Below are 24,216 nucleotides of genomic sequence, written 5' to 3' on the forward strand. Positions count from 1 at the left end.
CAGGTAGAAAAGCAAAAATTGTTTTATTTTTTGTCCATACAGCAGTTAGCAATACTTATTTTAAAGCAAGCCCCCAAAAATAAATACAAATATTAAATTAAATAATTCAACAATTGTGTTTTTATTCAACACGGTGACAGTAGCAAACCTTTCACATGTTAAGGGGACTGAGATGCTGCCTCTCAATGAACTCTGGGCTTCCTCTCTTCATCTTCCCTTTCATTCAGCACAGATCTCGAAAGACGGGACAAATTAAAGCGATGGCAAGTGCCTTCCGGGAGTTTGCTTGCGCCCTTTCAGTCCTTTCAAGTCAGCACAAATGAAGGATAAAGAAGAATAGGAGACGAGGGGGAAAAGAGAAGGAGAGGAAGCCGTTTTAGAGTATTGAGACTGGGCGGCGGAAAAGCAGTAGCAGACAACAGCTAACATGCGAAGAGGAAAGACAGGCTCCGTCCCAAATGGCATCCTTATCCCTGTCTAATGCACTACTTTCACTTGGTGAATACAGAGAATATGGCATCTCCTCTCCATAGGGCTCTGGTTTAAAGTAGTGTAACTATATAGGGAATAGGGTGTCATTTGGGACAACCTGAATCAAGGTACCACAACGAGCAAAAGTGCATTAATATTCAAAATAATTATCAGATCGATACAATAGATTCCAAACAGCTGTTGCACCCTAGTCTTCTTTAGAAAACAAAATCTCAGGAGTTTGTTTTTTGTAATATACAAAGAGAATCGTTTGTGTTTGTCATTGATTTTTAAAAAAGGTGATCATGTGACAAATATAGTTTATTTTATTTGTTATTCCCTGACTGATGTAAAAGCGCTTCGGCCATCATCAAGAACCAAGGTGGGCTGAGTTCCATCAGGACAGTATCGTCCAATCAAAATGATCCTCCAATCGCGGCGCACACTCCCATTCTCTAGCCTCCCTGGCACACCTCCCTGGCACACCTCCCTGGCACACCTCCCTGGCACACCTCCCTGGCACACCTCCCTCCACCCATCTCTCCGTTATTTTCCTTTGGGGCTGCGGGGCTCCCATGTGCCTCGGGCGGTGGCAGATGCCGTACGGTGGCCTGGCAGGGCCACATAGTCTTTCTGGAAACGCGAGTTTGGGGTTCTCTGCCTCTTCCTCTCTCCCTGGGTTGTGAAGAAGGCGTCCTGGAAACGCATGCTGGACGCAGTTGACTGGAGGAGAAGAGAGGGGAAAAGGAGAAGAAAGAGGAGCAATAAAATGAATGCTTGGAAGCTTGAATTACCCACGTCATTTAGAAATCTGGTGGATTCTACTGGTTGACTACATGGAAGATGTTGGAGTACAGTACTTACGAGTCTTCCTTTCACCTTTTTGGGAAGGTCTTCGTCAAGTGTGTAGACATCCTCTCGCTTGGCCAACACCTGGGAACCATCCTCAAACTCCACCTTTAACCAGAACACACACACACGTGCGCACACACACACACACACACACACACACACACACACACACACACAATGAATAAAAAAATAAATAAATAGAAACAAGAATAGGGTGTTTATTTTCTGTCATGACTTCTGTGTTTCCAGTCCTGGGAAGCTCATTGGCTGAGAGCGGGGAGCTCGAGACTCCAGAATCATAGGTAAGATTCCCACATGTGGCCTGTATGAAAGCATGACAATATAAGATCTCACTACAGCAGGTCACTCTGGAGAGGACTTGCCAGCTGAATAACTTAATGTAACATGGAAAAACAAGATTTATATAACGTGATACTTTTTTTCTGAAAGTCTGCTGCATATTTAACAATTTACCCATTTTAAAACCTCCCCCAAACATCATGTACCCAGCTGGCGTCAGGGCCCATCCCATGGGTCAGAGGGAGTTAAGGCAAACCTAACTATACCCCCCCCCTCCAAAAGAGCCCCTCAGAAAGTTATGAGAAAGCTTCTTATAGCACTTATATAGTGTTGGTTACGCATAGCACCTGTCGTCATGGCCCAGCCCACGCTTCAGAGGCAGCTGAGCATACCGAACAGCCTTTCTCACCGTGGCGACAGAAAGCGGGAGGGGAGGGGGTACATGCTCCACCGCTCGCTCCTTCCACTCCTCCATCTTAACTTGGTGAATATTTCAGCATGTTTAAATAATGTACATTATCATCGACTTTACCCCTCTTTCCTTCTCTCTCCCCATTCTCTACCTCCTTCTGCTCTCTCAATCCTCTCTCTCCAACCCCCCCACCCACCCCGTCTCCCCCCGCCCCCCCATGGAACTCAAGAGAGCAGTTAAAGTCGTTGAGGTCAGAAAATGAAAGTCTGAAGTTCGGAGAGTTCAGTCAACTAGCAGTGCTGGACGTCCCGACTCTACCAGCTGGTGGACGTCCCGACTCTACCAGCTGGTGGACGTCCCGACTCTACCAGCTGGTGGACGTCCCGACTCTACCAGCTGGTGGACGTCCCGACTCTACCAGCTGGTGGACGTCCCGACTCTACCAGCTGGTGGACGTGTGTGTGTTCACCTGGTACATGTGGGAGGTGTTGGAGCCCAGGTACTTGGCCCCGTAGAACAACCCATCTGGCCACTTGACCTGTACAGCCTCTCCCACCTCCGGGGAACCCAGTCTGACGCAGTCCCTGCTCTGAGACCAGAGAACAGGAGAGGACGTCACGCCTGGTGCCTGTGTGTGTGTGTGTGTTACAGTCAGTGTTTGAGTATAAGAGTAAGCCTGTATGTTTACTACATATCAGAGTGTGTGTGTGTGTGTGTGTGTGTGTGGACCTGCCAACCCTGAGGAATGTGTTGGTGCCTCGGTAACAATGACCTGACCACCATGCGGACGTCTGGAAACACACAGAAATCACCGGCAAACACTTTTCTTCCAAGGTTATTTTGACGCTGGCAGAAGGTGAAGGGTCTGTAACCGGTCCTGAAACCTTGTATTCAATAATATCAACCCGTTCGGCTAAACACGCTAGTCTGATCAGCATGCCTCATATGCATCTCAACAACCCCACAGAGACCTCAACGTTTTCCGGGAGGAACCATCATGAGCAGCTTTTTTATTTTACCATTATTTAACAAGGCAAGTTGATTAAGAACCAATTGTTATTTTCAGCAAAACCTGGGGGGGGGGGTTAATTAGGGTTAACGGTTTGTACAGGAACAGAACAACAGCTTTCAAGGTGGATTGCATTGAAACTTAGTTCTGTTCACTATCCTTCTCTGACAGTGCTGAATAATTCCATTACAAGTAGCAATTTATTAGGATAGTGGGCAATGATGGGACAACATTTACGTTTTATATAAACCAAATAGCATTCTGCCAGAGTCTCATGAGTTGAGATTTCTGCAAACCTCATGGGTCAAAATGTTAAAATGCAGAATCTGCAACTAATTAGGGTTTTTTCCTTTACGAACAAGAATATTACTCTGCCACCCAATGGCCCACTGACACAAAGCTTTGTAACATCTAAGGACAGCGATCGCTTAACGCAATCTTTCAGACTACTATGTAAAATATGTACAAGTTGGCAGGTCTGTGGAACATATCATAACATATGAGTGTTGTGTTGTGAGTGATGTGTGTGTTGTGTTGTGAGTGATGTGTGTGTTGTGTGTGAGTGATGTGTGTGTTGTGTGTGCATCTCACCACTATATCCTCAGGATAGGTGTCGTTGCTGAAGGACCCGTCGTCGAACATGACCTCATAGAAGGTCTGTGAGGTCACCTGCGTGACCTTGGAGCTGTAATACCTCAGGTTTTTGTGTTTGGAAATGACTGTCTGACCCAGGACGATGTCTTTCTGACAGGCAGTATGCTGCTTCTGGACAGAGATTGGGGGGGAGTGACGACAATCATAATTATATGGGACAGGACAAAGAAAGACTGACTGTCTGTTTCTATGACACTTCTGGAAGATACAAAGAGATAAAGCACATAAGAGTGTGTGTGTGTTTTTCTGGTCCCCATGAGGCAAAAGTCAATTTCCGGCTCATTTTAGAGTTAGAATTGGGGTTTCTTTAAGGTCCAGGAGTTGTTTGTTGAAGGTTAGGTTTAGATTAGGGTTAGGGTAAGGGTTAAGTTTAGGGTTAAGTTGAGGGCAAGAGAGCATGCAATTTCAATTTTCTGGTCCCCATGAGGATAGCCATATAAACTTGTGTGTGTGTGTGTGTGTGTGTGTGTGTGTGTGTGTGTGTGTGTGTGTGTGTGTGTGTGTGTGTGTATTACCTACTGTGGGGGGAAGGACCAACGCGGAGCCGCTCTGAGTACTCACAGCAGACGAGCTCCGTGATTGGTGCCTATGGCAGGTGATTGAGACCACATAGGGCCAATCATCTGGCTCCATGCTGACCCCAGCGGCGTGGGCACAGGTGACGTGGAAGGAGGTGGGACAGCGGCCGCACGAACACTGGATACATGCCCCGCCCTGCGCACAGGCCCCGCCCTGGCCACGACGCGCACACCGCTTACGACAGTAGATACACTTCTACACAGAGAGACAGACAGTTAGTAGCTACACCAGTTCCCCCTCATAACTACGTCAGTTCTGACTCCTCCCACTCTGCTCAAGGTGTCACATTCCTTCGTTATTTTCTGGCTCCACTCAGATCCCACCGTTCAAATTCAAAAACGACTATTCTCAGAAAGTGACCTCAGACATCTGGCCACTCATCCCAAAGCCAATCAAAACGCTTCTAAACCGTGATTTGTTCGTACAGTTCCTACTTCTTAGATGCAAGCGGATCTTTAGGTTGATATTTTTCTCACACAGAGAATGTTACCATGGTATAGGATCATTTGAAGGGTTTGTTTCTTCACAGCAGGGAGCTACCTTTAAGATTTAAACAGTTATAAAAATAAGCTCCTATTAAATTCAGTAACTGGGATTATGGCATCACATGCCTCATGTTAATGATTATTATATTTAATAATTATCTACTAACCTAATGCTTATGATATTAATATTTAATAAAGTGATCTACTAATGTATGTGTGTGCTAAACCTCACAGGAGGCTATTTAAATAGATCATCTATGCCAGCTTCCTACACAAGATGTGCTTTTATGAATAAATAAATATGAATGAGAGACACAAAGATGGGGGGAAGAGGAGGAGGAGGAGGGGCAGAGAAGGACAGGGAGAAAGAAGAGCAATGCACGTTGAAGAGAGAGACAGAAGAGGGGATGAGGAGTGAGAGGAGAGGGGATGAGGAGTGAGAGGGGAGGGGATGAGGAGTGAGAGGGGAGGGGATGAGGAGTGAGAGGGGAGGGGGTGAGGAGTGAGAGGAGGTGAGGAGTGAGAGGAGGTGAGGAGTGAGAGGAGAGGGGGTGAGGAGTGAGAGGGGAGGGGATGAGGAGTGAGAGGGGAGGGGATGAGGAGTGAGAGGAGAGGGGATGAGGAGTGAGAGGGGAGGGGATGAGGAGTGAGAGGGGAGGGGATGAGGAGTGAGAGGGGAGGGGATGAGGAGTGAGAGGGGAGGGGATGAGGAGTGAGAGGAGATTTATAGCAAAAGACAGAGTGGAGACAGAGAGGGATAAGACCACACCACAGGAAGTGAACATAATGGGTGTGTGTGTGGGTGCGCATGTGCGCATGTGTGTACTGCATGAAGTCATCTGAACATGGCCAATTTGAGGTTTTCCTCCATTCCAGGAGTAACTTCATATTGTGATTTACTGTGGTGGCTCAGTTATTAGACCAGGATGGACAATATATTACAGTTCCATTTTCGGAGTTTCTAAAGTGTCATTAAGGCCCATAAAAGGATGTGATTAGACAGCCTTCTTTCCCCTCCTCTGCTCCCCTCAGCCCCTGCCGCGCCCCTCTCTACCAACCCACCCCCCCCCACCCATCTGCCCAGCCTCGCCTATGTTAAGCCACGCGTTAAGAACATTCACAGACTAAATAATGAATGCTACCAGGACAACGGGTTTATCAGTGTGTGTGTGTCAGTAAATTATAAATACATAGGGTTGTGGTGTGGGGCACAGAGGGTCCAATGAGAGCTACCAACATGTGAACGGCTGTCCGTGTGAACGACAGGAATGAACGAACGACAGGAAGGGAGGTGTTTCAGCGCCCTCTCAAGCCCCCCCCCCCGTCCTCATCGCCGAGAACAAACCGCGGTTCTCCAGAGACCAGCAAGTGTCAATCAACCCGTCACCTCTGTTAGTGAGACTCCTGCCTGCTCTCACCAGTTTGTATCTCTGCTGGGGTATTCTGCTGATGTCGATGGGACTCCTCCGGACTTCGTCCAGGAAGCGGACCTCCGGCAGAGCCACAGCACACATGACGTGGGCCCACCTACAAAACAAACCCACGGGGTAAATGAGTTTGCTCGGGGCGGGTCGGGTCAGAACCGCGGTGGCACGTTGCTCTCCCGCCTCCTCTCTGTCAATAATGCATGAATTCAAACGACGTCCCGGAGTAGATGTTTAATGGCGCCAATTAATAACGGTTCCTTACCTGTCATCTGTGGTTCTCTTCAGAGCTCCACCTCTCAGGTTGCACAAACAACACTCCTGAGAGGCAGGGGGGAGAGAGGGGAGAGAAGGGAGAGAGGGGAGAGAAAGGGGGACAGACTTAACCACCTTTTATGATTTCATGACAAAAAGTTACAGCTTATAGTCATAAGTCAGTTTTTCGAAGCAACCCCGTGTCAGTGTCGTCACGGCGATGCCACCCCGTGTCAGTGTCGTCACGGCGATGCCACCCCGTGTCAGTGTCGTCACGGCGATGCCACCCCGTGTCAGTGTCGTCACGGCGATGCCACCCCGTGTCAGTGTCGTCACGGCGATGCCACCCCGTGTCAGTGTCGTCACGGCGATGCCACCCCGTGTCAGTGTCGTCATACAAAACTAAATAACTTATTGGCTCCTTACAGCTGTAAAGGTTCCGTCCACACAGCGATCACATGACCACTCCTCGCCAACATCATCAGCTGCAACGCCATAGCAACCTGGTAATGACAAAAACAGGAAGAAGCATAAAAACAAAGATCTTAAATGGACACAAAGTTTCCCCACAAGTGTGCGTGCACGACAGTCACACATCAGCATCTACATGATTCCGATTAAACAAATGAGAAAACCGTTCCCATACTGCCAAGGTGTGCAGGTGGAGGGGTTTAGAAACATTTAACACAAACTAGTATAAAAACGTCTCTCTGTGGATTTCAACTGGCAGCCTGTTGTCTCAAGGTCAGTCAGTCTATTTTAAAACTGAACAACCCTCACTACTGACCCTAGGAGCCGGTTTTCATACACACAACTTCTTTCCCACCTGGACAAACTACTAATATAAATCTAGGTCTGGTGAAAACTCACTTGTGTTGTGTTACTGTTGGGTTGTGTAGTGTGAATCTGCACATGTGGTATTGGCAGAGGGAGTACAGGATGTCAGGAAGATGCACCCTCAAATGCCAAGACAAACAAAAGAGAGAGTGTAGGAGCAGAGGGGAGAGATGGAGTGAAGAGGAGAGAGAGAGACTCACGCCTTGCACTCAGTGACCTTCCCTCACCACTTTCAGAGTTCAGAACGTGACGCAGGTACTCACTAGCATGGAGCTGCACGCAGCAGGCCTGACAGGTACTCACTAGCATGGACCTGCACGCAGCAGGCCTGACAGGTACTCACTAGCATGGACCTGCAGGCAGCAGGCCTGACAGGTACTCACTAGCATGGACCTGCAGGCAGCAGGCCTGACAGGTACTCACTAGCATGGACCTGCAGGCAGCAGGCCTGACAGGTACTCACTAGCATGGACCTGCAGGCAGCAGGCCTGACAGCTACTCACTAGCATGGACCTGCAGGCAGCAGGCCTGACAGGTACTCACTAGCATGGACCTGCAGGCAGCAGGCCTGACAGGTACTCACTAGCATGGACCTGGAGGCAGCAGGCCTGACAGGTACTCACTAGCATGGACCTGGAGGCAGCAGGCCTGACAGGTACTCACTAGCATGGAACTGCACGCAGCAGGCCTGACAGGTACTCACTAGCATGGACCTGCACGCAGCAGGCCTGACAGGTACTCACTAGCATGGACCTGCACGCAGCAGGCCTGACAGGTACTCACTAGCATGGACCTGGAGGCAGCAGGCCTGACAGGTACTCACTAGCATGGACCTGCACGCAGCAGGCCTGACAGGACAGCAGGGCACTGGTCCCGTCTTCCTGGAGCAGGACGTTAGTGGGGGTCGGGGGACTCGTCTCCTCCCGGTAGCTGAAACAGATCTCGGGGAGCTGGGGCTTGGTCCTCCTCAGCGGTGTCCTGGCGGCGGGCAAGGAGGGAGGGACAGGGTGGAGGTCGTCACTTCGGTCCTCGGACTAGGGAGACGGGACGAGTGAGTGGGGAAGAAGGGAGGAAAAGAAGAGGGGGAGAAAAGGGAGCGTGAAAGGGGGAGAGAAGAGAGACTGTGTCTGAGCGATAGTAGACAGGCTGTTGATTTCCGGGACGACAGCAGTAGTGACTTGTCGTTGTGTGGGCGGGCTGCCAAAACTGTCAAGCTCCTTCCGTGTGCGTGTGCGTCCGGTGTGGTGTGTGTGTGTGTTGTGTTGTGTTGTGGTGCGGTGTGGTCTACCTGGTAGTACGGCATGAACAGCGTACAGATGGCACAGTGCGGTGGTATTGTTGCCGCGTTGGCGTTATACTCTTTCTCCGCCGTGAAGTAAAACCTTCTGTTCTGCCATAGGAAGAGGAGTGGCTTAGCCCACGGCTCCGCCTCCTGCTCCTCCCCATCCACCACGGACACCTCCGGTAGTTCTGGGTAATAAATGAACAGACCGTGCGACAGCGTTGGACACAGTGTGCATTCTAAAGGCTAGTTAAAGGAACATGGGCTTATTTAGGTGAACGCAGTGTCTTCCAGCCCATCAACTTTGCAGTGGGGATAATACTGGGACTCATTTCCTAAAAATCTAGCGTCGTTGAAAACCACGACTACCTAGCGTCCTTGAAAACCACGACTACCTAGCGTCCTTGAAAACCACGACTACCTAGCGTCCTTGAAAACCACGACTACCTAGCGTCCTTGAAAACACGACTACCTAGCGTCCTTGAAAACACGCTAGGTAGCATCCATGGAGCATACGTCTCTGGGCCCACCTCTATTCTAGTGTCTCTGGCTGTGGGGTAGAATTGGTGTGTGTGTGTACATACCATCATCACTGGCCGTCTGTTGTTTCACAGCAGTGGGTACAGCTCGGGCGGTGGGCTTCCTCAAAGGGTGGCGCCAGCTCTTACTAGTTCTCTTTACCAGGGGGGCAGCTGGGAACTGGGAGAGAACAGGGCTCAGAGGTTAGGGGTCAAAGTTTAAAGGTGTGCATCCACCAGGCTCTTGCCATTAGGTCACCTGGAGCCATTTGGGAGAAAACTAAGGAGCATCATGTATAATGTCCCCTCCTATATTACTATATATTTGAATAAGTGTTTCCATTGTGTCAGCAGTCATACTCACAGTGCAAACCTCTCCAGGTTCCAGCCCAGAGTCTCCACACTCAAAGTCACTCAGATCATCCTCCTCCTCTTCCTCCTCCTCCTCCTCCTCCTCCTCTTCCTCTTCCGACGAGTCACTACTACTCTCCTCTCTCGTGCTGCTCTGCCCCCCTTCATCTGAATCCCCCATCTCCTCCCCTCTCACCCCCCTCTCCTGCTCCAAGGGTGATCCAGGGGGGTCTGGTCCAAGACCCCCCTCGCCCTCCCTCTCCATCCCCAGCACCCTGCAGAGGGCCAGGGATTCCGCTGCCTCCACCTCCCCTCTCTGGAGCTCAAAGTCCCCGCAGAGACCCAGGGGTTCTCCGATGCCGGCCGACCCCAGGGACGTGGACTCCAACTGGGCCCACGTGAGCGGGCCGTCCCGGTGTCTTTCTGGGTCCTGGTCGTCCGTCTCCGTGTCGTGGTCGAGGTCTGTGACCTCTTTGCACTGTGGCTCAGTCCACATGGTGTAGGGCAGTGCATCGTGGGTGAAATCGGCAGGGAGCTCGGGGTGGTGGAGGCTCTCGATGAGCACTGCGGGACTCTGGGAGTTGAGGTTCTTCCAGATGCCATCAGAGAAAGGTTTGGGTTCAAGATAAAGGCTTTGGGAACTACAAATCGGATCCATGTTCCGAGAACTGAAAATGGCATCCATGTGTTGGGAATGACGAATGGAATCCAGGCTTTGGGAAGTGCGAACATCGGCGGGGGATGGGTGCTGTGGCTCGTCCGTGGTGTTCGGGTGTGGTATTCCTGGTGTTGTGTGGCAGTTCAGAACACCCAGCTGGATCTGTCTATTGTGGTCAGAACCCGAACCCGTGCCGGCCGGATCTAAACACTCAGGGCGGAGTGCCGTGTCTCTTGAGGCTGACGCGTCCTCTGAGATGGAGTCTGACGCTACAGCAGCTGTTGGGTTTGAGGGTCTGTGCAGCGCTGTTGGCAGCAGGGTCTCCTCACTGACCACTTGGTTATCAATCCCAGCAGGGGGCAGAGCCGAAGGCAGACCACTCTGGTTCCCTGTGGTCGGCGCTGCTTCCGACACAGTTTGGAGCGGTGGTTTTTCTACAGAGGGGGCAGCGGCCATTTTGGGCTGAGCTTTGAGAGTTCCATTAGCCTCGTTAGGCGCAAACTGCGGCTCCAGTGCTGGTCTGAAGTGTTCTTCTGGAGCAGAACCAAAACACCAGCTGCTGTAATGTGACGGCTGAAACTCCTCCTCCTCCTCCACCGACTCCGCCCCACCTGTGTGTGTCACCGGACCGGTTTCCGGCGAGTGGGCGGTGAGTGTCTCACGTTCAAGCACCGGGGCGACAGGGTGGCCCTCCGACAAGTCCCGTAAGTCCACTGACACCGGAGAGCCACTGTGTCGGGCGCTCGAGGACGGGGGTGTCTGACCTTTGACCTCCGCATGACCTCCGCCAACGGCGAGGGTTAGCGAGGGCATTTCCTGGGTGAGGACGGGCGGAAGTGGGGGGCAGAAGCTCACCTCTCCAGATACTTCGGGGGTGAGGAGGGGCATGTTTCTCTGGAGGAGAGGAGGGGAGGAGCTTTCAGCCGGGACACGGGTTGGCGTGGGGAGGGAGGAAGACTCTCTGGCAGGGTGGCAGCTTTGCCCAAAACACCCGAACAACTCGGATGGGACAGAATTGTAGTTGGCGCAACCTTTGACCTCAGGGTCAGCATTAGTGTTAACGTCCACATTAAAAAGTGCATGTGCTCCCGTTTCGGCACAGGTTTGGTTGCAGCGTGCTATAGTGGTTGTGGTGGTCGAGCCGGATGGCTCTTCCTCAGCACCGAGACACGTGTCCAGTTCATACCTGATGCTGGGGGCTGGAATACGTGTCAAAACCGGGGATTTCTCCTCCACCGTTTTAGAGGAACCCGATGAAAAAACCCCAGAACCACAGGCCAAGTCTGTACAACCCTGAGCCCCTGTCGGGGGCAACGTTTCGGGGGGAGTTGACCCAGTCCGTGAGAGGCATGGAAGAGGCTGGACCACAGAATCACCCTGAGATGAGGGCACCAGTGGTGTCATACTGGGTCCTCCGAGGGGTTCTGGCGTTTCTGAACAGGCGTCTGTATGGTCTGCCCTCTGACGCGCCCCATCAATGAACTCGGTCTCCGATGAGGTATTAGTGGGGACAGTGGGAAGTGGGCGGGGCGAGGCCCCCAGGTTGATTGTGTCCATTGGGGAAGGGGAGGGCGGAGAGAGTTTCGGGGTCAGCTGCGTGGCGGAGTAGGGGATGAGAGACGGGCGTGGAGGTTCCACCTCCACCCGGTTGACCTTCACCACACACATCTGCCTGCAGGGGCCTGTGGGACGGAGACAGATCAGAGGGGCCTCGTCGGGAACATCCACTACGCTGCACGGTTCAACAGATTCTGTCGCTTACTGAAGATCTATTCTGGGGATCTCAGCTTGATCCAGACCACGGAAAAAGATACCCCAGCGGGTTTTCAGAAGGATCGGAGGGTCGGATTCTGACCCAGGCTGCATGTCTACAGGAGGCAGCGGTTTAGACAAGTCACACTTACCAGGGAGCTGGAGTGGATTCTCGGTCTGATCCGCTCCCTCCTCCACGGCCTGCTCTTCCTCCTCTTCCTCCTCTTCCCTGGGCCTGCAGCCTCTCCGGACCTTGGGCCCGAGGGGGCCACCGAGCCCTCTCCTTCCACCCAGAATGGAGCCCCCTGCCAGGGGCACAGGCTCCTCGCTAGTCCTGAGGCGTTTGGAGCGTGTCCGGGGGTGGGGCAGTGCGCTGCCATGAGGGGGGGAAATGGAGGACAGAAATTAGAAAATGAATAAAAACACCTCAATAACAGCATAACTATTCTCATACACGTGATGTCGTGAATAGGACTGATGCATGATGGTCATTATTTACATTAACGCCCGTGGCAAATGCATGACGGTTCCCTTCACGACAACCACGAAGCCAATTGTTCAGTGGATGATCCCCATTAGGTGTACATGTGGTAGTTTAACCAAGTTAAGGGGCATGTGTTTTGCCCCCCCGCCCCCCCCCACCCCTACCTCTTCCCGGGGGGTTTGGTGCGTCTCCGTTGCAGCCAGCTCTGCAGCTCTGGCGTGGTGGCGGGGGTGGCCCGGGTGTGGTCCAGAGGACAGGGGTCCTTCCCCAGCTTCCACACGGCGTAGCGGTCGGGCTGGAAGCGCTTCACGAAGGGGTCCATGCTGATCTTCACCATGTCCTTACTGCAGGAACACTAGGGGGGGGGGGGGGGTTATCGATGCCGATGTTTTCTTGTGTTTCGCCAATGATCTTCATGCACAGCATTTCATGATGTTAGAACGGAGGAGCGCCGTAATTACCTGAGTGGCCACCTTGCCATAATCGATCCAGCGAACGCTGGCGAAGTTGGTCGACTCGGCGCAGTTGAAGCCGTGGTTGAAGCCAGCGTGGTAACCATAGGGAAAGGTGATCATGAACTCCCCTGCTTCCTGAGTGGTCTGGGGGGGGGGACGAGGGATAAGGGGTTCATTCGGAGTTACGTGCTCTTGGCGAGTTTGTCGGAAAACATTGAGCCTTCCCACCTTGTCGAAGGGGATGCTGTACTTCTTGAGGATGGAGGGTGAGATGAGGGTCATCTTGTGACGGAGAAAAGCTTCGCAACCTTTAAAGCTGTTTGGGAAAAAACCTGAAGCCACACACACAAGGAGACGTGGATTCACACACTGATTAAGATGCAGCGTCCAGCGTAGCACGTTAGCATGGTAACCCTTGACCCTGACCGTTACCTGTGGCCAGTCGCTCCAGCCTCTTCCCGTGCTCAGGCGGAACGGCATACCTGCAGGACACAGCCATTTGTGAGGTTCCGACACCATGACGACACAACCAAACACAGACACAAGACTTAATGTACAACTTTTTTTCAAAGCACATTTACATGAAAGTTAAATTGTTTCTGGAAAATAGCATCAGGTAGGTAGTGACAAAGTGACAGGTACAAGGGCACTGTGTACCTCCCTAGGTTGATAAGTGTAATACTAACTTACTTCAGATTGGTCTTCTCTTATTTATGACACAAATCACCCTACCAGACCAGAGTTAATTATTACAAAATACTGTTCAGATGCTCTGAACTTCAGCATAAACACTGCCCCCTGGTGGTCGGTGTTGGGGCCCAGGCCCAGTTGATCTGGGCCCAGTCTCGTCAATCTTGCGGGGCATTCTGAATTCTCAGATGGTCCTGATATCACAGTCTGTGGAACAACCAGGAGGGGCCTCTGCATTCCGTTTCTCCCACATGCCAACACTTTCTCACTACTCCATAGTCTATGACCTACATATACCTGTCAGTCTAGTTTGAGTGCGTGTGCGTGTGTGTGTGTGTGTGTGTGTGTGTGTGTGTGTGTGTGTGTGTGTGTGTGTGTGTACACACTTTCCAGATTACTGAAGGGGGATAGGGATAGCAGCCCCTGGAGGGGAAGGTGTAAGTGAAGTGCTTTTTCGTATTGTTCTGGGGAATGCTGATAACTCTGTGTATATGTGTGCGTGTGTGTTTGGCAGACTGCAGCAAAGAGCAAACCTCCTGGGAAATAAAAAATAAAAAATGGAGTGAGAAGAGGAGAAGAGCGAGTTAGAGGGATAGGTGGATTGAGGGAGCAAATAAGAGATGAGCGAGAGACAGATGGAGCGAGGGAGGAAGAGAAATGTAATGGAGGAATAAAGGACACAACCTGCCTGAAAACATCCATCCTTTGTGAAAACATTCCTATACTCCACCCTCCAGCACCCCTCCATATCTCTCACCAAACACTCAGTCCTGAAGTACAGTGACGAGTCCGATGACTGAGCAACGAGTCAGAGTCCAAAGCCCTTGTGCTCGAGTCGAGTCACAGCCTGATTCCCGGATGACCAGGGTGGAACCAGCGCTTCCCTTTGAAGATTCCTGCCCATTTTGAGAGAACTTCTAAAGCCCCACCTTTTTCAAAAGAGCACGTTAAATATATCAACAGCTTCAGTAGCTTCACTACCTCCCATCCATTGGAAACAGCAGCTTGATTTCGCTTATCATTACATGATGTCAAGGCCCGGCTCGCCATTGGTCAAGGCCCGGCTCGCCAGTGGTCAAGGCCCGGCTCGCCAGTGGTCAAGGCCCGGCTCGCCAGTGGTCAAGGCCCGGCTCGCCAGTGGTCAAGGCCCGGCTCGCCAGTGGTCAAGGCCCGGCTCGCCAGTGGTCAAGTCACAAATCAGTTGGAGTCTGAGTCCTGGATAACCCAGCAACAGTTGCTGAATAACGACACAATGAAACACCCAGGCGCCTACCAGGACTTGGGCTCTCCGAAGTGGAGGTAGTTGATGCTGTAGAGGTCCATGTCCTCGGTGTGCCAGGAGAAGCTGGTCTTCCACATGCCGAAGTACAGGTAGGGTGTGTTGACGCCCTGTATGGAGACCCCACAGTCCTCCTCTATCACATCCAGGATGGAGTTCAGGTGCCCGATGTTCCACTCATCCACACCCTGAGGACGGGATGGAGAGATGCTGGATTAGAGGAGACGGGTGAACACACACACACACAGTTTTCCCACTTGCTTTGGAAGTGAAAACTAAAGTTTTCCACAGCAAAAAACAGCAGACAGGAGAGGATACTGACCGGGACATGACAACTCAGGGATGACACTGCCTGACACAAAGCGTGCTTCTCCCTACAGATGATGCTGATAGGCTCACCTCATCATAGAGGCTTCCAGAAACGTCAGCTCCATATATGGGCGGAACAAAGGTCAGGTTCTTCCAGTACTTCCTCTCCAGGTCTTCATAGTTCAGGTAGCGAGGAGTGCAGTATCTGGAAAAGGCAAACATCTTTTCTCTAACAGCAATGCTTTTCCTGACACACAAGATGGCAAACTTGTGATTAATAGTAGTAAAATGGACCCCGTCTCAGAACTAACCCCCCCCGTCTCAGGGCTAACCACCCCCCCCCCCGTCTCAGGGCTAACCACCCCCCCCCCCCCCTTGTCTAAGAACTAACAACCCTGTCCAAGAACCTAGCCGCAACGGCTTGTTTTTGCGCGTTTACTGACTTGTCACTGTTAGCAAGGCGTCTGAACTCCTGGACGCTGAGCGCTTTCTTCTGGATGTTGTACTGGGTAAAGAGGCCCGACTGACCCGCCACTATCTGCTGAATGGGAGCATGGATCACCAGGTCATCGATGTCGTCATAGGTCCGCCTTGGACGCCAGCCCCTAGGAGGAATCACCTGAAGGAGGAGGGGAGAGGAGGTTAGGACGCCAGCCCCTAGGAGGAATCACCTGAAGGAGGAGGGGAGAGAGGAGGTTAGGACGCCAGCCCCTAGGAGGAATCACCTAAATGAGGAGGGGAGAGAGGAGGTTAGGACGCCAGCCCCTAGGAGGAATCACCTAAATGAGGAGGGGAGAGAGGAGGTTAGGACGCCAGCCCCTAGGAGGAATCACCTAAATGAGGAGGGGAGAGAGGAGGTTAGGACGCCAGCCCCTAGGAGGAATCACCTAAATGAGGAGGGGAGAGAGGAGGTTAGGACGCCAGCCCCTAGGAGGAATCACCTGAAGGAGGAGGGGAGAGAGGAGGTTAGGACGCCAGCCCCTAGGAGGAATCACCTGAAGGAGGAGGGGAGAGAGGAGGTTAGGACGCCAGCCCCTAGGAGGAATCACCTAAATGAGGAGGGGAGAGAGGAGGTTAGGACGCCAGCCCCTAGGAGGAATCACCTAAATGAGGAGGGGAGAGAGGAGGTTAGGACGCCAGCCCCTAGGAGGAATCACCTAAATGAGGAGGGGAGAGGAGGTTAGGACGCCAGCCCCTAGGAGGAATCACCTGAAGGAGGAGGGGAAAGGAGGTTAGGACGCCAGCCCCTAGGAGGAATCACCTGAAGGAGGAGGGGAAAGGAGGTTAGGACGCCAGCCCCTAGGAGGAATCACCTGAAGGAGGAGGGGAGAGAGGAGGTTAGGACGCCAGCCCCTAGGAGGAATCACCTGAAGGAGGAGGGGAGAGAGGAGGTTAGGACGCCAGCCCCTAGGAGGAATCACCTAAATGAGGAGGGGAGAGAGGAGGTTAGGACGCCAGCCCCTAGGAGGAATCACCTAAATGAGGAGGGGAGAGAGGAGGTTAGGACGCCAGCCCCTAGGAGGAATCACCTGAAGGAGGAGGGGAGAGAGGAGGTTAGGACGCCAGCCCCTAGGAGGAATCACCTGAAGGAGGAGGGGAGAGGAGGTTAGGACGCCAGCCCCTAGGAGGAATCACCTAAATGAGGAGGGGAGAGAGGAGGTTAGGACGCCAGCCCCTAGGAGGAATCACCTGAAGGAGGAGGGGAGAGGTTAGGACGCCAGCCCCTAGGAGGAATCACCTGAAGGAGGAGGGGAGAGGAGGTTAGGACGCCAGCCCCTAGGAGGAATCACCTGAAGGAGGAGGGGAGAGAGGAGGTTAGGACGCCAGCCCCTAGGAGGAATCACCTGAAGGAGGAGGGGAGAGGAGGTTAGGACGCCAGCCCCTAGGAGGAATCACCTGAAGGAGGAGGGGAGAGAGGAGGTTAGGACGCCAGCCCCTAGGAGGAATCACCTGAAGGAGGAGGGGAGAGGAGGTTAGGACGCCAGCCCCTAGCAGGAATCACCTGAAGGAGGAGGGGAGAGAGGAGGTTAGGATGCCAGTACCTTTGCAGGAATCACGGTTAGAGGTAAATTAATTAGCTATAGTCAGACACTCCCCTTCTCCATCTCAGACAGTTCAGCCAACAATACACAGTCCCATTACACACACACACACACACACACACACACACACAGACACCTCTGCCCCCAACTCCGCACACACCTTAGCGAGGCCGGCTCGATGTGCTCCCTGCGCCTCCATGTGGGCCAGGTACTGGTTGAAATCTCGGAACTCCTCCATGGACGGCCTGAAGGTCATGATCTTGCAGGAGGGGTTGGCAGGGCCGTAGACCTCTGCCCCCGCCATCCTGCCCACCGACACAGAGGAAGCCTGCAGAGAGGCACTCATTAGCATTCACTGGTGGGGCATGGTGTTCGCAACACCCAGGTTGTGGGTTTCAATACCCACAGGAGACCTGTATAAAAAAAGGGCATGAATATGCAAGCATTCAAGATGCTCCATTTATTTTATTTTCTTTAAGGACACACATCCAGTAAATTATTGTAATTTTCCTAGTTAAGTGCCGATTCTCATTTACAGCAATGACCTGGGTGCAATTAGTGTCAACCATCTTGGTCAGGGACAGAACAGCAGAGTTGTTTACATGCTCAGGGAATAGAACCAGCAACGTTTTGTTTACTGGCCCAAAGCCCTTGGCCACCAGGTTACTCTGACGCACCTGATATTACAGATATATTTCTCAGCAGGGGTTTTGACCCGTGGCGGACAGCTGAAACAGCTCCTCCTCCTGTTACTAAAGAGCTAGGCAGATTTATGGACAGGTACACCCCTTGTAAAGGAAGCTAGTTTGTCACGCTGGCTCAACTTCGGACTGCCAAGCAGAAACCAATTGGGTGCCATTTCTACAATCTATTTTGGTAGCTCTTTAATTGAATAGTTCTTACGCAAAAAAATAAACCATGACACCTTGTTTGCATCTGTCACGAGAATGTCTTTGGGATCTATTTCTCACTGATGTAACCTTCCCTACAATGTTACAGTGTGTTGTTCACAAGCTGACCACTAGGTGGCAACCAAGTAGTAGCACAAGGAGTCGTGGTACTCCCCAAAATAATCCAACAACCCCTCTGCTAGATTTTCGTTACCACCAGCAGGCTTCCCATAACCACAACTATGTCCCAAATTCAACCCTATTCCCTACGTTGTTCATTCCATTTACCCAGTGCTCAGTTGGCCCTGGTCAAAAGTAGGGATTCATGTAGGGAACAGGATGCCATTTAGGAAAAACTATTGAATTTATTTTCACAAAGGAGACAAAGGACTTAAAGTACAAACAATAGCAACGTTTCCTTAGAAAATAGTTCATGATAAAAAAAAAGCACAATAAGGGATAACGTTACAGTAAAATAAGGAAATCCTTTTCACATACATTTTATCATCAAGAAATTAATGCACAATAATAACAAAGAAGTAACACCATCGAATTAACTCTATAAAGTCTACATTCTGTTGTGGTTATGGAATAATGATCTATTGTTGATAGTAATATAAATACATATACCTACTTTAATTATAAAGCGAAATCATACCGCTAATCACTTGTGACGGTGCATTTATTCTCAAACAGTCCCATGTGCAGTGGCTAGCTAACATGATCTTTGTCTGTCTGTCTGTCTTTCTGTCTGTGCTAGCCTACGTTCAGTTGTGATTGCCAGCAATGGCAGATCAAAGGACAGGCTAAAAATTGATAACTAACTGGCTTACTCAACCAGAGTGGTCAGGAAAGGCCACACCCTTTATTTCGTTAAAGCCCTATATCAACACTCGCAAGACTAAACGAACTAGAGTTAATATCAACTGGTTGCGAAAATAATAAGAGAAACCTAGCCAGCTAACGTTAGCTGGCAAAGCAAAGCTGGCCAACTTCAGAATGCAATCATAATGTGGGATTTAAAGATGTCCGCTTGCTACCAAGGCCCGGTAGTAAGTAACGAAGTACACCAAACGAATTCAACCACTGACAATACAAAGTATCAAACGTATATCCGAATGGAAACGGATGGAAATTGATGTATCTAGCAGTATGGTGTATTGCCGTTTCACTTATTTAACTAGCAACCGACCAACAGATAAGCGAACAAGCTACATGTAGCAATTTGCTAACAAGATGTTGTTAGCAAATCAACTGACTTAAGCTAGCCTTGCCAGCTGATTGTCAGGGCTAACAGTTAGTCCGAAATAAACGGGGCAGAACCTAAATTCTTGGTTAGATTTTTGAAAACGTGGAAAACATTCAAGCCAGATAGTATCTACAACTGGCTATTAAATGCAATATTTGAATATACTGACAATGCATGCATAAAGCGAAAGCGACTTGCTGTTGTTAGCCAGTGTGTGCCAACTTGGGCTGCAGGAGCAACGGTTCCTTCTCGCTGGCTAGCTTAGCCAACTTAGCATAGCCTACATGCAACTGTTGCTAAATAACATAATACGTAGTCATAACACGCATATAGTGTATGAGATTTGTCAGGTTTGTTTTACTGTACCTAGCGTATGAAAACGTGGTGTTGTTGTTTATCCGTTCTGGCGCTGATCGCACAGCTGTTTTCGTATGACAGCTGGTTCACAGCGACTTCTTCTCTTGAGCTTTCTGCCAGGCCCACATGAAGATTGCGAAGCAGTGGAATAATATGCTGCACCCTGTCGGCTAAATAGGGACCGACAATTTAACACGAACAGCTAATCACATGTAAGAAAGTAAATCCACTATTATGGTATTATTAACATATATTTCCTTTCATGCATAAATTCCTTATTTAGTTTAGAGAAATAAAAGTGTGTAATTGTTTTACTCGGGGACATATCCAGTTATATTTCACTCCTTTTCGTTTATTTTGGTAAAGTGTTCTTACACAGATTTTTACACCTAATTACAAACAATAAGAATATCTGGGTATGCTAGCTTTGTCTGCTGTCATTGCAGAAAACTTGCTTTAGCGCTGACTGGGATGGAATCAAGAGGAGTGGCATCTCTCTGGCATAGTGGACGTATTCAATAATGTCCTAACGGACGAAAAACGAACAAAACGAGAAAGGACTTACCTGGACTTGTCCAATAAGAAGCCTGTAGCTTTGCAACAAAACGCGTATGGTATCAAAAGTTATTCTACGTTTTGTTACGATGTGAAGTAATGAATACGCCCAGTTTAAGAGACAGCGCGGATGACTTTCTATGAACATGGCCGCCCAAGATGAACTCAGTAAGTTTATTACTGCCTTTGTAGTAATTAAATGCACTTAAGAGACAACATGTATGTATAACTTTTAATAGTTACATGTAGTACACATGTATGGCTTATTCTATCAAACGAAACGTGTGTGATCTAAATAAGAAACGTTTATTCGTTAAGCTACCCTAGCTAGCTAGATCATGCTAATCAGGAGTACGTCGTATGCACTTAAAGGCCGTACTGTGGCTAGGTAGCTATGTGCCCAGTCATGGTCCAAAATATGTGATATACCTTGCTGGTTTTAAACTATTAACATGATCTGATAACGGATTGAATAGTTTTACATGTTTGGCTCTGTCATTTATTTACATTTTTTGACGATGTCATGTTTGGTCCGTTAGTACGGTTAATTAAACAAATGCGTTTGTGCCAACTTGGAAAAGCTAATTAGCAATAGCTACCCAGATAGCTATCTGGTTAGCAATGTAGGCATTCGGGACTATATTTACCCAAGATTAGGCTCTTGAAATTTAGTAGCGGTAGCTTTTGAGCTAATTCATTACAAACCAGCTAACTAACCAATTGAGTATGCAATGGCAAGTGTTACAGTTCTCATACGTGAAAGTACAATACATGTAAAGTGACAAATACTTCATTCCCAGTGCAGTGAGTATTGGCAACCTGGTTGGCCATTTTGCCTGACCCACTGCAGTACATTTAACTGATTTAACAGACTAACGTAACTACGAAATAACCAAGTCACCGGCTGGTTCACTTCAGCTAGCTACAGTAGCAGTTTTTTGTCTCCATGTCAGTCATTACTTGGCAACTGTCTGCTGCAAGGAGGAACGATATACGCCCTGTCTGATGGCCAATGTGGCTGTTACTGTGTCATGCAGGCCTTTTGATCTTGCTAAGAACAGCGTGTAAAACAGTGTTAACTGCTAAATTACATCATTCGCTATTATAAGTCGATTCTTCATTTGGTTAGTGTTTGCCAGTTCTATCTCTGGGGGAACCAGCCAACAAGTGTTGTTCTCTTTAATCCTAGTCTGCACTAACCAACCTCCTGTAGTCAAAGGTTTGATACAACAACTAGTGAAATATACTACACAAAATATTCATTGACCTAGGCAGCCAGCATGTCAAGATAATGTTGTATTGGTTTGAAATGGTTGCTATCTAATTAACTGGAGGCATTGTATTAAAGGTGGATGCAGAGATTCTACTTTTCTAGGTTAGGGGACAGTAAACGTGCAAGAAAGGCCTGTGAGAATTGCTGCTGTATCACAGGGTCTAACAACTGTATGTTGAATGTTTAGTTATAGTTCAGTTGACCAAGTATGCCAAAGCTCTGAACCAAATAAGCATTGTGGAAATACCACACTACAGATCACCTGCCTGGACAGACCAAGCCCGGTTGTGGACCCAATTCCTACATTCAACTGTGGAAGATCAATTGAAAGTGTCCCATTGTCCCTAATCTGTGTCCATGAAATCTGAGCATTTTCATACAGGTGTGCTCATTTGGGAACCTAGACCCCATCCTGGCCTTGTGCACCTTGCCTCGCCTGTTGAATTGTTGTCTTATTGGACCCTTTCTACTTTATTCTCCAGATCAACTGGAACGCGTGTTCCTGCGTTTGGGTCATGCCGAGACAGACGACCAACTCCAGGACATCATCTCCAAATTTCTGCCCCCAGTTCTCCTCAAACTTTCCAGCGTCCAGGAGGGAGTCAGGAAAAAGGTGAGGCCGCCAACATCAGCCCCCTACGACACTGTTTTTATCTAGGTGTCGAGATCCAGCGCATCGCTACTGTTCCCAGAATGTGCTTTGTGCGCCGGCTTTTCTTTTCCTAGCCATGCATTTAAACCCCCCCCCCCCCCTTTTTTTTTTTTTTAACTTGATGATAATTTTAGTTTTGGTCTGCTCACCCACTAGCTCTCCGGGAGAAGAGGTTGTTTTACTCTGCCGTAGACGACACTCAGCTTAGGCCCAGACACTTGATGTGCCGCGTGACTTATACCTGGCAGTGCCCAGCGGACGACGATGTAACAACCTGTCGTTGTCCTTTTCCAGGTGATGGAGCTGCTGGTTCACCTGAACAAGAGGATAAAGAGCCGTCCTTTGATCCAGCTCCCAGTGGAGACCTTGTTGGTTCAGTACCAGGATCCTGCGGCCGCCTCCTTTGTCACGGTAACGCCCCACATTCTAATGTTCTGTGTTCTACACCCGGTTCTTTTTTTCCGTGTTCCATGGTCTGTCCTGTGTTCTGCTGTTCATGCGACCTCCCTCTGTAGTTGTGGTGATGCTCTTCACTCCACCCTGGGTCATATTTGCTAGTGTATGCTAGCAATAAAAACATGTTTAGCGATGTATTTTTGTTCTGGGCCTAGTTCCTCTCACTATTTCTTCTTTCCTGGCATAAGATTGTACCCTGGACTGGCTTTAATGCTTGATGTGTCTCCAGACAGTGTAGCCAGGTCTGTAGTGTTTAGGAAGCACGGCACAAACTCTGTACGACCCGCCGCCATTCTAAATGGCATCCTGTTCCATATTTAGTGCACTACTTTTGCCCCGGGAGCCTGAGTGACTCATCAGAAGTAGGGAACACGATGCACCCTAAACTGTGTCTGTGCCCGTCTTTTTCCCCTCCCCCCCGCTGACTCTGTGAGGTTTTGTAATCCAGAACGGTGGATTCTCTGTGCAGAATTTCACCATCATTTACATCAAGATGGGCTACCCCCGACTGGAAGTGGGCAAGCAGTGTGAGCTGGCACCGACCCTGCTTACCGCCATGGAGGGCAAACCCCAACCACAACAGGACAGGTGAGGACTAGACACACCTATACACACACACACACACACTGCGGGGGGGGGGGGGGGGGGCAGAAGACCAACGTTCTAAACACCTTCTCTGACCTGCAGCTTTGTGTACTAATGCGGTCCTCTCCTCCCCTCCTCCTCCCACCTCCCCCCCCAGCTTGATGCACTTGCTGATCCCAACCTTGTACTACATGAAGTACCCCAAGGACTCCTCCAACACCACCAAGATGGCCGCTCCCTTCATCCTAATGGAGAAGCCCAAGACAGTGCAGCTGCTGCTGGAGTTCATGCTGGACGTCCTGCTGATGCCCTACGGGTGAGTCCAGGGGGGCACTGTTCCCCAGTAAGTGCACTAGTTTTGATGAGGGCCAGTGGGAGGGGTAGTGGTTGAGTATACGGTGTCTGTATGATACTGGGTTTTGGGACTAGACGACGATGATGATGATGATGATAACAATGCAGGGAAATAAGTGTTTGGTGGTAATACAGTCCACCGTTAACTCACCTTCTCTATGGTTTGGGCCTCCAGGTTTGTCCTGAACGAGCCTCCCGCTCGCCCAGCTCCCTCGTCCCCCCAGGGTAGTGCCGGGGCTGCGGCAGCGCCGTCCGGAATGGGCCTCCCACAGCCCCCTCCGGGGATGAGTGTCTACGCTGCCAAGAGGGTCATCGGGGAGGCCCAGTGGAGCCCTGAACAGCTGGAGCAGGTACTCATCCCTGGGCCCTAAACCCTTGAACATTAAACCCTTGACCTTGGAGCCATGTTTCTCAGTCCTGGTCCTGGGGACCCAACACGGTCCTAATGATTCTGCCCCTTTTCTCTGCGTGTGTCAGTGTAAACTGGGCATAGTGAAGTTCATCGAGGCTGAGCAGGTACCAGAGGTAGAGACGGTCATACACCTGGTGGTGGCCTCTAGCGACACCCGACATGGAGTTGCCACGGCAGCAGATCTGGAGCTCAAGAGCAAGCAGAGGTACGAACCAGACTGTTCTAGAAATGCGGGAGTGGAGGAGCTGGAGACAAACCTTGGCAGACCTCATCTTTGTCTACGTTTTTGTCCAGCTTCGAACGCTTCCGCTGCAAGAGTAAAATCAAGATTTAAT

The 24,216-nt window shown here is 50.2% G+C and overlaps 2 protein-coding genes across 14 annotated transcripts in view; one reads left to right on the forward strand and one right to left on the reverse strand.

The window, feature by feature from the left end:
- Positions 1 to 19,750, reverse strand: kdm4c (lysine (K)-specific demethylase 4C). Of its 11 annotated transcripts, none has more exons than XM_013140589.4 (22): positions 19,604 to 19,750; positions 17,259 to 17,426; positions 15,500 to 15,675; positions 15,147 to 15,261; positions 14,742 to 14,935; positions 13,211 to 13,260; positions 13,007 to 13,110; positions 12,785 to 12,922; positions 12,488 to 12,678; positions 11,992 to 12,212; positions 9,443 to 11,769; positions 9,145 to 9,259; positions 8,567 to 8,748; positions 8,102 to 8,312; positions 6,868 to 6,944; positions 6,452 to 6,507; positions 6,181 to 6,289; positions 4,260 to 4,472; positions 3,636 to 3,803; positions 2,505 to 2,624; positions 1,336 to 1,428; positions 1 to 1,194 (listed from the first exon to the last, which is right to left on the reverse strand). In XM_013140589.4, exons 2-22 carry the CDS (start codon positions 17,400 to 17,402, stop codon positions 1,018 to 1,020), a joined length of 5,181 nt encoding a protein of 1,726 aa, XP_012996043.3. In that variant the 5' UTR covers positions 17,403 to 17,426; positions 19,604 to 19,750; the 3' UTR covers positions 1 to 1,017. The 11 variants fall into 11 exon arrangements, 9 of the variants coding, with proteins under 9 accessions (XP_012996043.3, XP_012996041.3, XP_012996042.3 ...); XM_013140587.4 differs by having other exon boundaries at positions 2,505 to 2,663; XM_013140588.4 differs by having other exon boundaries at positions 3,636 to 3,806.
- Positions 18,994 to 24,216, forward strand: part of ecpas (Ecm29 proteasome adaptor and scaffold) — a 21,956-nt gene continuing 16,733 nt past the window's right edge. The window contains exons 1-7 of one of the 3 annotated variants that reach the window (XM_034290882.1): positions 18,994 to 19,040; positions 21,905 to 22,035; positions 22,369 to 22,485; positions 22,979 to 23,118; positions 23,273 to 23,431; positions 23,645 to 23,819; positions 23,947 to 24,086. In XM_034290882.1, coding sequence (XP_034146773.1) covers positions 22,372 to 22,485; positions 22,979 to 23,118; positions 23,273 to 23,431; positions 23,645 to 23,819; positions 23,947 to 24,086 — 728 coding nt within the window. In that variant the 5' untranslated portion in view covers positions 18,994 to 19,040; positions 21,905 to 22,035; positions 22,369 to 22,371. Of the gene's footprint in view, positions 19,041 to 20,098; positions 20,318 to 21,904; positions 22,036 to 22,368; positions 22,486 to 22,978; positions 23,119 to 23,272; positions 23,432 to 23,644; positions 23,820 to 23,946; positions 24,087 to 24,216 lie in introns of those variants that run through there. The other 2 variants (XM_034290881.1, XM_034290880.1) reach the window with 2 other exon arrangements.

This window comes from Esox lucius, chromosome 25 (genome assembly GCF_011004845.1).
Source record: "Esox lucius isolate fEsoLuc1 chromosome 25, fEsoLuc1.pri, whole genome shotgun sequence".
Classification (NCBI taxonomy): Eukaryota; Metazoa; Chordata; class Actinopteri; order Esociformes; family Esocidae; genus Esox; species Esox lucius.

Excerpts from the sequence above, each read along its gene's own strand:
- kdm4c (XM_013140582.4), bottom strand. The coding sequence starts at position 17,402 with ATGGCGGGGGCAGAGGTCTACGGCCCTGCCAACCCCTCCTGCAAGATC. Across the intron at positions 15,676-17,258 it reads ATCGAGCCGGCCTCGCTAAG|GTGATTCCTCCTAGGGGCTG; the intron begins GTGTGTGCGGAG and ends CTCCTCCTTCAG. Across the intron at positions 9,260-9,442 it reads AACCTGGAGAGGTTTGCACT|TTCCCAGCTGCCCCCCTGGT; the intron begins GTGAGTATGACT and ends GTTCTCTCCCAG.